The sequence below is a fragment of the Cricetulus griseus genome, chromosome 4 (assembly GCF_003668045.3).
Source record: "Cricetulus griseus strain 17A/GY chromosome 4, alternate assembly CriGri-PICRH-1.0, whole genome shotgun sequence".
Lineage (NCBI taxonomy): Eukaryota > Metazoa > Chordata > Mammalia > Rodentia > Cricetidae > Cricetulus > Cricetulus griseus.
The window spans coordinates 95,771,556-95,788,891 of record NC_048597.1 but is presented as its reverse complement, the minus strand read 5'-3'; the positions used below and the strand labels follow the sequence as shown (position 1 = coordinate 95,788,891).

Here is a 17,336-nt window from a genome sequence, read left to right as displayed (position 1 = left end):
CCCTCATGAAATGAATGTACAACATACCTAAATTATGGTCACAATGAAAGCACTGCTAAGAGGAAAGTTTATAGCACTAAATGTCTAAATGAAGAAATTGGAGAGATCTCATACTAGCAATTTAACAGTCCAACTAAAAGCTCTAGGACAAAAAGAAACAAGTTCATCCAAGACAAATAGCAGGAAATAATCAAAATGAGGGCTGAAATCAATAAAATAGAAATAGAGAATGATGCAACAAATCAATGAAACAAATAGTTGGTTCTCTGAGAAGGACCAACAAGATAGACAAAACCTTATCCAATAACTAAAAGATGGAGAAAGAATATCCAAATTAACTAAATCAGAAACAAAAAGGAGGGGTATAACAACAGACACTGAAGAAATCCAAAGAAACATTAGGCCATACTTTAACAACCTGTACTTCACAAAATTGGAAAATCTAAAAGAAATGTGTAATTTTCTTGATAGATACCAGGTACCAATCTAAATCAGATAGATTTAGTTAAATCTAAATCAGATAAACAATTTAAATAGGCCTATGACGCCTAAGGAAATAGAAGCAGTCATTAAAAGTCTACCAACCAAAAAAAGCCTGGAGCCAGATAGTTGTAGCACAGAATTCCACCAGATCTTCAAAGAAGAGCTAATGCTCAAGTTATTCCATAAAATGGAAACTGAAAGAACATTACCAAATTCATTTCATGAGGCTGAAGTCACCCTGAAACCCAAACCACATACAGACTCAACAAAGAAAGGAAATTATAGACCAGTTTCCTTCATGAACATAGATGCAAAAATACTCAATAAAATACTGGCAAACCAAGTCCAAGAACATATCAAAAAGATCATCCACCAGATGATCCCAGAAATGCAGGGATGGTTCAACATAAAATCCTCAAATAATATGAAGTATCATGTGCTAACTCTAACCAAGCAAGTGAAAGACTTGTATGATAAAAACTTCAAGTTTTTGAAGAAAGCAATTGAAGATAGCAGAAGATGGAAAGATCTCCCATGCTCATGGGAAATCTACCTAGGTCATCCTACCTAATCTACAGATTCAGTGCAATCCCCATCAAAATTCCAACACAATTCTTCACAGACCTTGAAAGGACAATACTCAACTTCATTTGGAAAAACAAAAAGGCCAGGATGGCCAAAACAGTCCTGAACAATACAAGAACTGCTGGAGGTAGCACCATCCTGATTTCAAGTTGTACTACAGAGCTATAGTAATGAAAACCTAATGGTTTGGCACAAAAAACAGACATGTTGATCAATGGAATTGAATTGAAGACCCAGACATAAATCCTCACACTCCAGACACCGAGTTTTGATAAACAAGCCAGAAATACACTGGAAAAAGATCTTTCTCTTTATAAAACCACCAGTCCCATTTTAGGGGCCCCACCCTCAAGATCTCATCTATTCCTATTTACTTTTGGTTTTTTCGAGACAGGGTTTCTCTGTGGCTTTGGAGGCTGTCCTGGAACTAGCTTTTGTAGACCAGGCTGGTCTCACCGAGATCCACCTGCCTCTGCCTCCCGAGTGCTGGGATTAAAGGGGTGTGCCAACAGCGCCCGGCCCTATTTACTTTTCAAAGACCCTAATTGTAAATTTCATCAACATGAATTTGGGGATTAATTTTCCAGCATGTGAATTGGGAGAGGGGACACATTCAAGCCTTGATAGCAAACAAAGGAACTCTTTCTGGTAAGATGGCAATTCAGGAAAGTCCTAAGTGAGGAATGGGCTTGTCAATATTAGAGAAAGAGTATTCCAAGCAGGATGGTGGCAGATGTAGGGTTCTTAGTTAGAAAGGCCACAGAGCTGAGGACAGCAACAAAGAGAATGTATCACATAAAAATAGATGAGAAGTAAATGGGGTGAGAAGGCATTGAGATAGCTCAGCAGGTGAGGATGGCTGCTGTTAAGGCTGATGACCTGAGCTTATCCCCAGGACCACATGGCAGAAGGAGAAAACTGACTCCTACACTCCATCCGCTGACATTCACATATGCACAGAGGCAAATGTTCACGCACATATACACAGAGAGACAAATAAATTAAAATGTAGTCATTTTTTAAACACCACTTTGCAGTGGGAGAGTAGTCATACCATTCTATAAGGTCCGGGAAAGAGGGCTCACGGTTAAGAGTGTTTATTGCTCTTCCAGAGGACCAGAGTTTGGTTCCCAGCACCCACTTCAGCCAGCTCACAACTACCTGTAACTCCAGCTCCCAGGATACAGTACTGCCTTCTAGGTCCTGAAGGCACACACGTCAATAAAAATGAATTTATAAGGAGGGTGTTGCATTTGTTCTGAAACCAAAGCTTCTAGATGTCTTGAAGGAATGACATGACCTGACTTGAATATTGAAAAGATGCTCTATGACAAAGGAGAATAAGCAGTATGAAGGTGAGGATACAAGCAGGGAGACCATTCAGGTGGCTGTGGCCAGTAGTCAGAAAATGCTGGCTGGAGCCAGGATGTCAGAGTGAAAGGAAGCATAGGATGCTAGATAATTATTTTACTCAATAAATACACACAGAGTCCTTGCATGGCAGACACTGTTCTAACATTATAAGCTTGTCATTCTTTAACCTCAGTATGCCTCTGAGGTAACTGTCAGAGATTAAATTCACAGAATTGGTGAATGGTTTGGATATGAGAAGTGGGGAACCAAGGATAATCTCTGTGTGGGACCAGTCTAAAACTTGAAAGAATGAAGTGACCTTATGCTAAGAAGGAAGCTGGAGAAGCAGCATATCTGTGGGCAGGCCCGGGAGTCAGGAGTTTAGGTTTTAAACACTGAACATGGTCAAGCAGCTGTGTTAAGTAGGCAGTCGGGATAGAGGAGCCTGGCTTCTAGGCACAGGCAAAGCTCAGATAAGTTACAAGAGCTATCTCAGAGCATTCAGGAAGAAATATTAATCTGATGTTTGTTTTTACCATAAATCTGACGAGAGGACAGTGTGAGGACAGTCTTTCCCCTAGGTCAGGGTCCTGTGTAACATTAGCTTGGGCCTTAGCCTCAGTTTCTTTATAAAATAGGATGAACTCTACTTCTTCCATAGCATCCTTAGTTATTAAAATGAAATAACAAATGTTAAATAGAGCACTGCTTAGACATGGAAAATATTTCACAAAATTTTGTTATCTTCCATTTACTCAGGTTCAGTTTGTTGCATTCAACTGAGACTAACAGAACATGATCTGTACTTCTAGTATGAACAAAGTCTGAATTTATAGCCTACTCACATACTCCTCTGCTTCTTTAATGACAAGCTCCAAAAAAATATTTCAGGCTGGACATAGTGGCTAATTCATGTTGTCCTTCATGAGGCTGAGGCCGGAGGATAGCTGAGCTACAGGATAATCCTGATGCAAAATGAGGAGGGGTTCTGGGAGTGTGGCTCATTATAGCATGCTCGAGACCCTAGGTTCTAATCCCAAAGTTGTCTTCTTCCCCTCCCTCCAACTTCAACTTCCATTTTCTATCAAGTGATAATGACCATGTCAAAGAAAGGATTTTTTTGGAGGTTTCTTAAGGGGAAGAAGTTGTCTGAGTATTAAAAGTTTCCATGTGTACCGTGCACGCCTTTAATCCCAGCACTGAAGAGGCAGAGGCAAGTGGATCTCTGTGAATTCAATGCCAACTTGTCTACAAAGTGAGTTCCAGGACAGCCAGGGCTGTTACACAGAGAAACCCTGTCTCAAAAAACCAAAAGAAAAAAAAAGTTTCCCATATAAAGAAGCAATGTGAGGTACAGGAAGAAACACGAGCAGAAAATCCATGGATTAGTCAGGGGTAGTTTATATCAAAGCCTGAGGCAAATTGCTTGAGCCATGGTGACCTATAAGGAGAAATAGTACCAGAACCAGTGACAGGCATTCAAATCAGAGGGAATTAGCTCATTAATACCCCAGGGGGGTACTGCTAGGACCTTGCTAAAGGGGCATTTCTGGGGCTTAGATTAATCCTGTTTCTATTTTCTGCAGTCATGGCTGGACTGACTCATTTAAAGTGTTCAAATTTTATCTCACACAAACAACCTGCTTTTATTAGAGAAGCAAGTATGAATTAGAGACATAGTCTCTGCATTTATACTGTTAGTTTAAAAAAAAATACCAAGAATAAGTTTACTTCTTAGCCATTTGTTTAGGTCTAGTTAGGTCCACATGTGACTGCAGTAGAAAAATTTAAATACTTGCATTTTCCTCTTTAGTATTAGACATGACCATCATTTTCTTGTCCCTGTGACATCATTTGTCTTCCAGGGAGAACCACCTCTATGTGCCCCAGCCTGGTCCCTCCACTGCCCTGAGTTTGCTCCATAGGTATCTTTTGTTGTTTAGCCTTCCCTAGCCTTTCTGTTTATCTTGAAAAGTTTTACAGGCCACTCTGCATAAACAGTTCATGATGCAGAAAGTCCACTACATTTTCTTTTTTCTTTTTTCTTTTTTTTTTTTTTGGTTTTTCGAGACAGGGTCTCTTTGTGTAGCTTTATAGACCAGGCTGGCCTATAACTCAGAGATCTGCCTGCTGCTGCCTCCTGGGATTAAAGGTGAGCACTATCGCCACCCAGCCTAGTCCACTACATTTTCAACCTTAAGACACCACGTTGTATTCTGGGGACTTCCATTATCTCCCCCCACCCCTGACATTTTAGGGCTACTCTATTCTGATTGTATCAGGGCTGGTAGATGACAAGCCAGCCTAGATTCCCTGAAGCATTGTTGCAGTTAGGGCTGTAATTCTATCGTCCATAAATCCCTTTGCCTTAGGCTCTTCTTCAGGCTGTTTAAGATTTGCCCTTGTTTCCATGTTAATCTGTTAGACTTGTCTGCATTTTATAAAGCTGATGATTAAAACAATAATAACAACCGCAGGATCTAGCTTTAATTTATTTGCACAGAGTTAGCAGATTTTCTGAGGTTACACAGTACAGAAACTGTTTTAAAAGAGTATGTCTTTTCTTCTTTGAGTTTGGAAGATGTTATCCCATGAAAACTCAGCCATAATTTATCTCTATCTGCAGCAAAAGCATAGTAAGTGTTTCATCCATATGGAATTAAGTGAAGGACAGACCATCAGATTAACAGAGGATTGTGTCATATAAGTACTCAGAACACTTAAAAATATTTTCTAATTTTTTTTTTAAAATTTACTTATTTTATGAGTGTGAATGTTCTACCTGTATGTATGTATGCAGTGAACCACACATATGCCTGGTGCCCATGGAGGTCAGAAGAAGGCATCAGACCCCCTGGAAATGGAGATACAGCTGGTCGTAAGCCACTGTGTGGTGCTGGACCACAAGTCCTAGAGCCACAAGTGTTCTTAACTACTAAGCCAGCTCTCTCTCCAGCCCCTTCTCTCTAAAGTCCATTTTGTTTTATAAACTAGCAACAGAGGTCTGACCCTCAATGATGGTCTTCTTTCAGAAATGGAAGCAGAGTAGCATCCGTCCCTTCTTCCCCAGTGAATGCTTGTACTGCTACTGTTGCTGGTCTCTGACACTGAGAGGTTATGTTAGCGATGGAGATTCAAAGGGTGGCCATACAGAACAGCTACTGTACTCAATTCTAAAATTAGCTCAGATCAAACAAAGTTAGACCAGTTTTCTCCTCTCTCTCTAGAGGGTGTACACTCTCTAAATGTCAGTGGCTTTTACACACTGCTTCTAAACAGGACCACAGTGATACCAACTTCATCAGGCCTTCTCTGTGAGCTCATGTGAATTCACAAGCTAGTGGCGTTGGACTTTATTCTAGAGTATGTATTCTTAGCAGTTCTGAAAATCATCTGGAATATGACTATTTGTTTTTGATTGTCCCCCACCCCCAAAAAAGGAAAGAACCTGAAACGAGAGCCAAGAGTTTACTGGCCTGGCCCTCATAGACTCACATCATATCCTGATAGGTTCATCTTTTACACCATACCTCCGGTCCTCACCTGCAAATTAGTAGCTCAGACCAGATCCTCTCCAAGGCTTCACCTTTTCAAATTATGTATGTTCCTTATAGGAAATACTAGTATTCTATTTCAGAGTTTTACCTAATAATAATAGCTGTCATATACTACATGCTTTATCTGTGCCAAACATCTTGTGGGTTTTTTATATTTTTATTATATATATGCATATATATGTATAATTTATGTGCATTGAAATTTTGCCTGCATATATGTCTTTGTGAGAGTGCCAGATCCCCTGGAACTGGTGTTTCAGACAGTTGTGAGCTGGCATGTGAGTATTGGGAATTGAACCTGGATCCTCTGAAGAGCAGCCCTTAACCACTGAGCCATGTCTCCAGCCCCTAGTTTTTTGTTATTTTAATGCTGACTTTGGTACAGGTTAATCAACCACCTCTCAGATGAGGAAACTTGAGGTATAGGGTAGTTAAGTGATTCAGAGACCTTCAGCTGTATGTTTCGTTCATTCTCTTAAACTAATCACCATACTTTGCCTTAGTTGTGTGCTTAAACCACCTGCAAGTTTGTACAAATATGTTCTACATTGGCTATTTCACAGGTGTTCACTGCAGCTCCAGCTGCTCAAACACAAAGATTGTGTCTTATATTTTATCATTCACAATTAGGTGAAACTTTGTATATTTTCAAAGTTGAAGTTTTTAAAAGTAAACAGTGTTGCTCAGTGAGTCTTTCTAAGCTTTCTGATGTTGGTTGTTACTCTTGCATCTTGTGGTCAGCTTCATTGTCACTAAAATTCTTGATCTTCATCTCTTGGTGTTACCGATAGTTTGTTTTGTTTCTTTTTAATATTTTCTCCTAAGTTGATGTTCTCATATGAATTTACCCATTTTTAAAAGTAAAAATGTTTTATTTTTCCTTATTAATAAAATGGCACCACTGGTATCCAGAAGAAAAACACACATGACTCAGATGTCTTATGGGAAAATGAACATGTTCACCTTAAAGAGAAATAGTATAGACTTTTGAGAGCATTTAGATACTACATCATCCCATATCTATTGCATCATCCCATATCTATTGCATCATCCCATATCTATTACATCATCCCATATCTGTTACATCATCTCATATCTATTAACCATCCTCTCTCTGTCTCTTCCTCCCTATACCCTTGCTAAAATCTGGTATTCACTACTCTGCTTCTGCTTCTTTGAGATCAAAGTTTTAGCTTCCACATAATGTCAAAGTGTATAATGTTTGTCTTTCTGTACCTGACTTGCTTCACTTAATGTACTTTAGTTCTCTCTACATTATTGCTGATGACAGAATTTTATTATTTTGCACTGAGTACTATGTTATGTATACATACTAATTTTATCTTTTTGAGGTACCAGAAATCAAAGTTGTTTTGAGGTATTGGGAGTCAACTCTCAACAAGATTGGATTCATTCTGTTGGAGGAAATGTAAGGTCAACCATTATTTAAAAACGAACAAAAAACAGTCCAATCCCCCTCATAGAAGGACCACCGTAACAGTCTTACTATTGGGCATATATTGAAAATAACTGAAACCAGTGGGCTATCTGCACTAGTAAGATTATTGTGTCACTGTTCACAACAGCTAAGAGATGAAATCACTCTTAGATGGTAGTGGCTGGTCCTAGATTTGATTCCCATTTTACAGCTCCACCACCCTGAATGTGGCAGAGTAGTGAGTGGGTGGTCTCCTCTCTGTATCTCTTTGCTAGCATTTGTTACTTTTGTCTTTTGTTTTGTTTTTGAGATAGTATCTCACTATGTAGTCCCAGTCTGACCTGGAACTTGGTGTGTAGGGACCAGGCTGACCTCAGACTCTGGATCCTCCCAAGTGTTGGTGTTAATAGATGTGAACCACGCCTAGCTATCTTTTGTCTTTTTTTTTTTTAAGCTTTAAAATTTTTAAGTTGTTTTGAATTAAAATATGTTCACATCATTTCACTCTTTCCCTTTCCTCCAATTCCTCCCAAGTCCCCTTGACTTACTACCTCTCAAATTCACAGCTTCTTTTTCTATTATTGTTGCGTACATATATTACAAATAGATATGTCTGCGTGTGCACACACAGAGTCCATTTACTGTTGTTTGTGGGTATAGGATTACAGAGCTGATCACTTGGTATTGGATAAACAATTAAGGGCCTCATTCCTGAAGAAGACTATTTCTCCTGTTCTCAGCATTCCTTAGTTGCCTTTAGTTCTTTGTCTAGGGGTGGAGCCCCAGGAGATTTCCCCTTCCACGTTAGCTTGTCTGTTGGCCTTGTCCTCGTTAGGTCTTATTTAGGTGACCATATTGTTGCAGTATTTGGGTGAAGCTTTCCTGTTATTTTTAGAAAACACAATCTCACAGCAAATTTCATGCCCTCTGGCTCTTACAGATCTTACATCCACTCTTCAGAAATTTTCCCTGAGTCTTAGGTGTAGGGGTTGTACTGTCGATGTATCCATTGGGGCTTGGGACCCCTCGATCATTTGTTCTCTGCAAAAAGTCTCTGTCCAAAAGAGAAGTTTCTTTGAAGGGTGAGAGCTGTAGGTATAAGGATAAGTGTTTAGAATGCAGTTAGGAACGATGCTGGTTGTAGATTTTCCTCTAAGATTCATGACTTCACTAGCCTTGGGTAGTTGGCTACCCATGTACCAGGCATGATTTCCCTCCTGTTGAGTGGATCTTAAGTTCAATTAGATAGCTACTGGTTACTGCTAAGATAGAAGTGCCACTGTTGAATTATTAGGGACATGTTGCTGCAGTGGTTTTGAATCGGAATGGCTCCCCAGACACATATGCTTGAATACTTGCTCCCCAATTGGTAGAACTGTTTGGAAAGGATAAGAGGTGTGGTCTTGTTGGAGGAGGTATGTCGGTTGTGGGCAGGCTTTGAGGTTTCAAAAGACTCATACTACTCCCACTGTGCTCTCTGCCTCTTGATTTTTTTTTTTTTTTTTTTTTTGTTTTTTTGAGACAGGGTTTCTCTGTGTAGCTTTGGAGCCTATCCTGGCACTTGCTCTGGAGACCAGACTGGCCTCGAACTCACAGAGATCCACCTGCCTCTGCCTCCCAAGTGCTGGGATTAAAGGCGTGCGCCACCAACGCCCAGCTTGCCTCTTGATTTTGAGATGTGAACTCTCAGCTGCTGTTCCAGCCGTCTGCTGCTACACCTTTGTTCTGTAGTACTGCCTGTTTCCTTCTAGCAGTTTCAGGATTCACGCTGAGGTCTTCAGTCCATTTAGAGTTCATTTTGGTTTAAAGCAATAGGTATGGGTCTAATTTCATTCTTCTACATGTGGATAGTCTTCCCAGGACTATGTGTTGAAGATACTCTTTTTTTTTTTTTTTTCTAGTATGTTTCTGCCACCTTTGTCAACTATCAAATACCTGTAATGATGGGTGCTCATGTTTGGACTTCTGTTTTGTTCCATTGATCTACACTGTTTTGTGATAGTGCTATGCTGTTTGTTACAGTGGCTCTGTAATAGATCTTAAAATCTGGAATGGTAATCCCTCCAACATTGTAGTTTTTGCTCAGGATTGCTTTGGATATCCAGAATTTTGTATGGTTCCAGATGAAGTTTAGGATAGTTGGGTTTTTTGTTGTTGTTGTTGTTTTGTTTTGTTTTTTCTATTTCTAGTAAGAATGAGATGGGGATTTTGATGGGATTGTATTAAGTATGTAAACTGTTTTTGTAGAATGCTCTCTTTCACAAGGTTCTATCAATCAGTGAGCATAGGAGGTCTTTCCATTTCCTAGTATCTTTCTCAATCTTCAGAGATTTAAAGTTTACATTATAGAGTTTCTTTACCACTTTGGTTAGATTTGTTCCTGGTGTTTTCTTCTTTTAGGAGGTTGTGAATGGGAGTGTGAACATCATCTCTTCCTTAGAGAATCCGATGTCAGTGTGTAGAAAAGCTGATTATTGCCAGTTGATTCTATATTCTGTACTTTGCTGAAGTTGTTGGTCCTTTCTATATGTTTTCTGATGAAAATTATATGATCTCTTTGGTATATTATCTGCAAATAGGGATGCTTTGATTTCTTCTTTTCCTATTTGTCTTTAATTTCCTTCTCTTGCTTTATTGCTCCAGTTAGTACTTTGAGCCCTGTATTGAAAAGGAGTAAGGATAGTGAACAATCCTGCCTCATTCTGGTTTTAATGGGTTCATTTCAAGTTTTTCTCCATTCAGGTGGTGTTGGCTGTGGGTTTGCCCTGTATAGTCTTTATTATGTTGAGCTATGCTCCTTCCAGTCTGTTCTCTCTAGGTCTTTTATCATGAAGACATGTTGGATTTTGTTCAAGGCCTTTTCTGCCTTTATTGATAATGTGATTTTTTTAACCTAAAGTTACTTTGTTTTTGTTACATTCTTCTAATGTATATTCTATAGATGTTTACAAAGTGGACTCAGAGATAGGTTGATCAACTATAGTTTATTGGGGAAAAGTAAACGCAAGGGAGCCAGTGACCAGGTTTGCACCTGAGCAGGATGGACCTAGAAATGCTTCCCAGTCAGCCCAGCCAGGCGAAAGAGCCACATGCATGCCTCCCTCCTTCTTAAACCCTTGTTACCTTAACTCTGACGATGCCCAAGTGGGCGTGGTCAGTTGTACCTCTAATCAGGATTTCTCCCTACAATTCCCCTTTTAATCTAAAGAGGATTTAAACTTAACAGCGTAAGTTCACCAGGGATATTAGTCTGTAACTCCTTCCCCCCACCCCCTTGTGTCTTTACCTCACTTTGGTATTAGTTCAAGGTTGGCTTCGTAGAAGGAGTTTGGGGGAGTTCCTTCTGTTTTTGTTTGCATACAATTGGCTATAGGTCTTTGGAAATCTGATAGAATTCTGCTGTGGATTCACCTGGGCCTGGGCTTGTCTGACTCCCCTATTATGGGTCTATTTAGATTGCTGCTTTCCTCTTGATTTAACTTTAGTGGTTTTGATGAATCTTGAAATTAATCCATTTCTTTTAGATTTTCCAGCTTAATGGGATACATGTTTTGTTTTGTGTTTGAGAAAGAGTCTCATTGTGTATCCCTGACTGGTCTGGAAGTATTGAGACCAGGCCAGCCTCAAACTCAAAAGAGATATTCCTGCCTGCCTCTCTAGTGCTGGGATTAAAGGTGTGTGCTACTATGCCCAGCTTTGGGATACATGTTTTAAAAAATATTCCCTTACAATCTGAATTTCCTTATGTCTGTTTTAATATTTCTGATTCTTTTATTTTGAGTCATCTCTTCCTTTGTCTTGGTTAGTTGAGCCAGTGGTTTATCAATTTTGTTTATCTTCTCAGAGAACCCAACTCTTAGATTCATTGTTTCTTTGTATTGTTTTTAGTTTCTATTTCATCAATTTCTGCTCTGATTTTTATTATTTCTTGCTGTCCATTGAATTTTGATTTGTTGTTTTTGTAGATTCTTGAGTTGTATCATTAAGTCATTTGTTTGTGCTCCTTCTAACTTAATATAGGCACTTGGAGCTATAAATTTCCCACATAGGACTGCCTTTAATGTATTCAGAGGTTTTGTTTTCATTTTCATTTAATTTCAAGAATATTTTCTTTCTTGATTTCTTCAATAATGAGTTGTTTAATCTCCACAAGTTTGTATGCCTATTAGAGGATTTTTCTGGTTTACTTTATATTTTATTGCATTATGGTCAGATACTTTTGAGACAGTATACTTTTGCCTCTACATAGCCCAGGCAGTCCTGGAACTCAGTATGTAGACCAAGCTTGTACTCAAACTCACAGAGATTTGCCTGCTTCTGCCTCCCGAGATCTGGGAGTAAAGATGTGCACCACCACACCCAGCTCAAAGATTAGTTTTGTGTTACTTGAAGCTTCCCTTCCTATGGATGCTGAGTCAAATTATCCTTTGGTGATCGGGTGGAATATTCTGTGGATACCTGTTACATTCATTTGATGTATAATTCTGATGTTTCTCTTGTTTATTTTTGTCCAGAAGACCTATCTTTTAGAGAAAGTGGAATATTGAAATCACCTATTAATGGATTGATGTTAATTTATGTCTTTAATTCCAGTAGCTTACTTTTTATGAAATTAGGCACACTGCATTTGATTATAGTGTTGTATTAGTTACTTTGTATTGTTGTGATAAAGCCCCATGGGCCAAGAAACTCATAAAAGAAAGTGTTTGATGGGGCTTATGGTTCAGAGGGTTAGAATCTGTGACGGCAGAGTGGAGGCATGGTGACAGGAAGATCTGAGGATTCACATTGCCAACTGAAGCGGGAGGCAGAAGGCACACTGGGGGTGACATGACATGTGCTCCAGTGACACACCTCATCCAACAAGGCCACCACTGTTCCTAATCCTTTCCAAACAGTTGAGCTGGAGACCAAATATCCAAACATAAGGCTACAGAAGCCATTCTCATCCAAACTACCACAAAGACCCTCTTGGGTAACTGTTACCTTGATTAGAAAGAAGTTTCTAATTAGTTCTGATTAGTTCTAGTTTGAGGTCTGTTTTGTCAGACATTAGGTGCCTGCTGGCTTCTTTATCCCATTTGACTGAAGTACTTTTCCCATGATTCTCACTTTGTAGCAGTGCCAATCTCTAAAGCTGAGTCTCTTGTAGACAACAGAAAGATGGGTCAGTCCACTTGACCATTTTGTGCCTTTGATTAGAGAGTTGATGCTGTTAATATTTAAAGTTATTATTGAACGGTCGATTACAGTTATTCTGTTTTGGTGTGTATGTGTGTATGTGTTCTTTGTGTTCTTAGTTGTACTTCCTATGTTTCAATAATTATAGCTTTGATTTTTTTCCTTTCTGCAGTCTCCTGGCTCTACTTCCTGTCTTCAGTCTGAAACACTGCTTCCAGGATTCTTTTTAGTGTTGGTCTGCTGGCTTTGAGTTCTTTTAGCCTGTTGGAATCATGGAAAGTTTTTCTTTCTCTTATGACTATTAAAATAGTGCTGGGTACTCGTCTAGTTTGGTGGTCTTTTACATTCTAGGGCTGCAGGCTCTGTGGCTTTTAACACTTCCATTTAAAATCAGGTTTGCCTCTTTATATGCCTCGTAGTTTTCGATACTCTTCTTTGTATGTTTCGCATTTTAACTAATGATATGCTGTGTGGAGTTTCTTTTCTAGCCTTCTCTATTTGATCTTCTGTGTGCTTGTATCTGTATGGGTGTGTTTCTCCTTAGGTTGGGGACATTTTCTTCCATGATATTGAAGATAGATATGGTCTATGCCATTAACCTGGGATTCTTCTCCCTCATGGTGTCCCACAGTTCCTTTTTGTTTCTTTACTTGTGTGGACTAAGTCTTCATGTCCCGATATTCTGTCTTCTACTTGATCCATTTTACTTCCCACCGAGTTTCATAATGGGGTTAATGTTTCATTTCAGTTTCATTTTCATTTCAGCTTGAGTTTTCAATATTTATCTCTCTTTACTGAACTCGGTTTTTAAGTCCTGAATTGTCTTAATCATGTCATTCAGCTGTATATTTGTATTTTCTTGGACATCACTCAGGCATTTATTGTCATCTTCTTGAGATCCAATGAGGTGTTCACATTCTCTCTAAACCCCTTGAATTCTTCAATAAGTTTATGATTATTTTCATTTCTGTATCCTGAGTTCATCTGGGGAGTTCTCATTTAGCAACATTTTTATAGGACTAATGGGTGTGATGGGAGACATGCTGTCTTGGCCTTCCACATTGTTTTTATTTTTGTGGTATGATCTAGGAATGTGAACTTCTTCATTTGGTTGTGTCTCTGATACTAGACTGCCTTGGATTAGGCCATTGCGGGAGCTATGTGACTGGAACTAGGCCAGGTAAAGCTGGTATGTGAGCTGCTTGATTAGACTTGAACCAGGCAGAGCTGTAGGCTGGAGCTGGGCCTATGGGTGTGGCAGTAGCAGCAGTGGATGGGTTTGGGGGGAGGGGCTTACGAGGCAAAGCCAGTTAGAGTCAGAAACTAGGCCTGTGTGTATGGAGATGGGAGAGGTGCATATGAGAGTCTATTTTTTGTCTTTTTAATGACAAGTGGTGTAATTACTTCATGGTTTTGACTTCCATGTCCCTAGTATAATTAGTGATGCTGACCATTTTTTTCATATGCTTATTTGGTATTTCTCTGCCCTCTGTTGAGAATTATATTATTAGGCATTTTTAAAATCAGATTATTTATGCTGACCTGTTTGAGTTCCTTAGATATTCTGGACATTAATCTCTTCTCAGATTAATAATTTGCACATATCTCTTCCTATTCTGTAGATTGTCTCGCCATTCTTGATTTTTAAAAATGTGATCTTCAAAGCACAGGCAATAAAAGCAAAAAAAAAAAAAATTTCCATCCTACCACAAGGACACTTGCTCAACTATGTTCATAGAAGCTTTATTTGTAATAGCCAGAAGCTGGAAACAACCTAGATGTCCCTCAACTGAATAATGGATAAAGAATGTGTGGTACATTTACACAGGGAGTGTTTCTCAGCTGTTAAAAACAATGGCATCATAAAATTTGTAGGCAAATGGATGCAACTAGAAAATACCATCCTGAGTATGGTAACCCAGACCCAGAAAGACAAACATGGCATGTACTCACTGATAAGTGGACATTACTGAGTAAAGATCAGTCATGTTACACTCCACAGACCCAGAGAAGCTAAGTAATATGGAGGGCTCAAGAGGGGACATTTGGATCTCCTTGGAAAGGAAAAATAGAATAAATTTGAGTAGACTGGGGGTGGGTGAGGGTAGGAACAGGAGGGATCAGGTTGGGGGGGTGGAGGAGGAAAGTACTGGAAGAAATGACAGGAAAAAGGGAGCACTTGGGGGTAAGGAAGAAACCTAAAACAATGGAAACTTACAGGGATCTACAAGGATGATCCTAGCTAAGACTCCTAGCAATAGGGGATGTGGAGCCTGAACTGGCCATCTCCTGTAACCATGCAACCTTCCACTGGAGGGATTGGGTCACCAACCCAGCCACATAACCTTTGACCTACAATCTGTCCTGCCTACAAGATGCTGTAGAAATTGTGGGACTGGCCAACCAATGAGTCCCATGCCATGAGAGGGAGCCCACCTCTGACACTGCCTGGAACACTAGGACCCAGAGACTCAGAAGCTGGATAGCCAGAGATCTAGAATAGAATCAAACACAGCTGCAAAAGAAAAAGAAGGAAAGTCAATGATGCCTAACTGTATCCTTCTATACTTATAGATTGGTGCCTAGCACAACTGCCATCAGAGAGGCTTCACCAGCAACTGGTAGAAACAGATGAAGAGACCCACAGCCAAACATTAGGGAATCCTGCAGAAGGGGTGGGGGATTGTAGGAACCAGAGGGATCAAGGACACCACAAGAAAATCCACAGAATCAACTAACCTGGGCTCATAGGGACTCACAAAGACTGAACCAACAACCAGGGAGCCTGCATGGGACTGACCTAGGCCCTCTGTGTATATATTACAGTTGCATAGTTTGATCTTCTTGTGGAGCTCCTAACAATGGGAGAAAGGGCTGTCTCTGACTCTTTTGCTGGCTGTCTTTTGGGACCCTACTAGTTATACTGGGCTCCCTTGTCCAGCCTGAATATGAGGGGAGGTGCCTAGTCCTACTGCAGCTTGATATGCCATGTATGGTTCATATCCATGGGAGGCCTGCCCTTTTCTGAATTGAAACAGGGAGGTGTGGGGTGGGTAGACTGGGAGGAGAAGAGGGAGGGAAATCTGCAGTCAGTATGTAAAATAATAATCATTAAAAAAAAAGATAGGTTAAGCTTTATATGTGGCTCTCTGTAGTGAGGCGACTTTGTGAAACTGAAAACAATAATAAAGATAAACAACTGATTACAGACTTCTTGAAAGTGAAAGGAGCTGTTTAAGACAGACCCATTATGGAGAATGGCTCACTGCACAGCTAGCCAGACATCTCAACAGTATCACCACCCCACGCTCTCTGTATAATAATACTAACCATTTCAGGGTATAGGGATCTCTCCCAAGAAACCATACGTCCTCCTCAGCTCCAGCAGCCTGAGGATGACATAGGTGGTCTTGCTTGCCCTGTAGTTCTCTCTACAGTAGTTCTCCTCTCTATAGGGCAGTGGGTTGGGCTCTCCATGGTGGCATCAGGCCCTCACAAGAGGACTGGAGTTCATGCATAACCAAGTAGACTTGGTTTCAGACAACCTTTTGTAACACTAGAAAATAAATAAATAGGGTAAGGAAAAGGTCTTCATCCCCAAGCAGTACCCGGAGAATTGTGATTAGCAAGAATGTCCTTAAGAACTAATGTCCAAAACCATAACATAGAAGACAGAGAACTCTAGCGTTCATGTTGAAGAGAAGTGATATAAAAGTAGACAAGGATAAATAATGTCTTTAGCCATAGCTGAATTCCTGAAGTGACTGGGTGTGGTAGCCCATGCCTATAACTTGGGGGCTGAGGTGAGGTCAGCCCAGACTGGGCTACCAAGTGAGACCTGTCTCAAAACAAAACCCTAAGGCAGAAGGTAGTATAGCCATCTTATTGTGGTAAAATATTGAGACTTTCTTAATTTGGTAGGTATTTGCTGATCTTCTATGTGCAGAATGATTCTGGTGTTCACTAACATTTGAAGGCTTACCTTTTCCTGGATCTGTTTCCTCTGGTCAGTAAAGCAGCCTCCGACCTAGGCAGTCATTTATGCTGTGAGACAGGTGTGCAAAAAGACACTTGAGAATCACAGCACACTTCCTTTGATCTGCTCTGAAAGCATCTCCTCTCTTGCAGGCATCTGAAGTTGAGAGACAGCTCTCCATGCAGGTGCATGCACTCAGAGAAGACTTTCGGGAGAAAAATTCATCCACCAACCAGCACATCATCCGGCTGGAGAGCCTTCAGGCCGAGGTGAGGCTTCCATGTGGCTACACTTGATGCTGTGCACTGGGTCTTTGGATAAAGAGTCTGAACTTGGGAATAAACCCTCTGATCTCTATAAAAAGTACTGAAGCATCTAAGAGACATTTCTGTGAGAACTTAAATGGAGAATGCTTGATCCTTGCTCTTATGGGTAGCCTGTTATCTGGAAAAATAAAGATGTTGAGAGTTAACAGCTGAGGGAGTTGAAATCACAAATGACTTACTTTTTTACTGAATAATGTGGACAAGAAACAGCCTTGCTAGCCTCACACAAAAACTGGGGAAGGACATTGTCCCCTTCTTCATTGCTCTTATTCTAGATCAGTACACCACGTTTCAGGTGTCATGAAAAGTACTCTCAGTATTAACTCCTCAATGGCATCTGCTGTTATCCTCTTCTATAAAATACAAGTTTCTGTTCTACTCTGTGAGGCTTTTTGGAGAGTTAATATTGAGAGTACTTTGTATGACACCTAAAATGT

General features: G+C 40.0%; 1 protein-coding gene across 1 annotated transcript in view; it reads left to right on the top strand.

Moving 5' to 3' along the window:
- Positions 1–17,336, top strand: part of Bicdl1 (BICD family like cargo adaptor 1) — an 83,825-nt gene that overhangs the window by 40,958 nt on the left and 25,531 nt on the right. Inside the window, exon 3 of the mRNA XM_027414210.2 lies at positions 16,726–16,842. Coding sequence (XP_027270011.1) covers positions 16,726–16,842 — 117 coding nt within the window. The remainder of the gene's footprint in view (positions 1–16,725; positions 16,843–17,336) is intronic.